General features: G+C 56.2%; 1 protein-coding gene across 1 annotated transcript in view; it reads left to right on the plus strand.

Moving 5' to 3' along the window:
* Positions 1–226, plus strand: part of LOC119585060 (arrestin homolog) — a gene marked incomplete in the record, with an annotated part of 137,586 nt that overhangs the window by 100,105 nt on the left and 37,255 nt on the right. The window contains 1 exon segment of the mRNA XM_037933677.1: positions 65–212. Coding sequence (XP_037789605.1) covers positions 65–212 — 148 coding nt within the window.

Below are 226 nucleotides of genomic sequence, written 5' to 3' on the forward strand. Positions count from 1 at the left end.
TGCATAACCTCACATTACTTTAAAAAAATCACCACACGCCTTTATCTCACACTCCCTCCTTCAGGATACGCTGGTGAAGAGGCTGGGCGCAGGAGCCGTCCCTTTCTCCTTCACCGTCTCCTCCCTGGCGCCTCCTTCCGTGACTCTCCTGCCGGCCAGATCCTACGCTGGAGCCCCAATTGGTACCAACTACGATCTGAGGGTCTTCGTTGGTGAGTGACGGCGC

This window comes from Penaeus monodon, chromosome 19, assembly GCF_015228065.2.
Source record: "Penaeus monodon isolate SGIC_2016 chromosome 19, NSTDA_Pmon_1, whole genome shotgun sequence".
NCBI classification, from domain to species: domain Eukaryota; kingdom Metazoa; phylum Arthropoda; class Malacostraca; order Decapoda; family Penaeidae; genus Penaeus; species Penaeus monodon.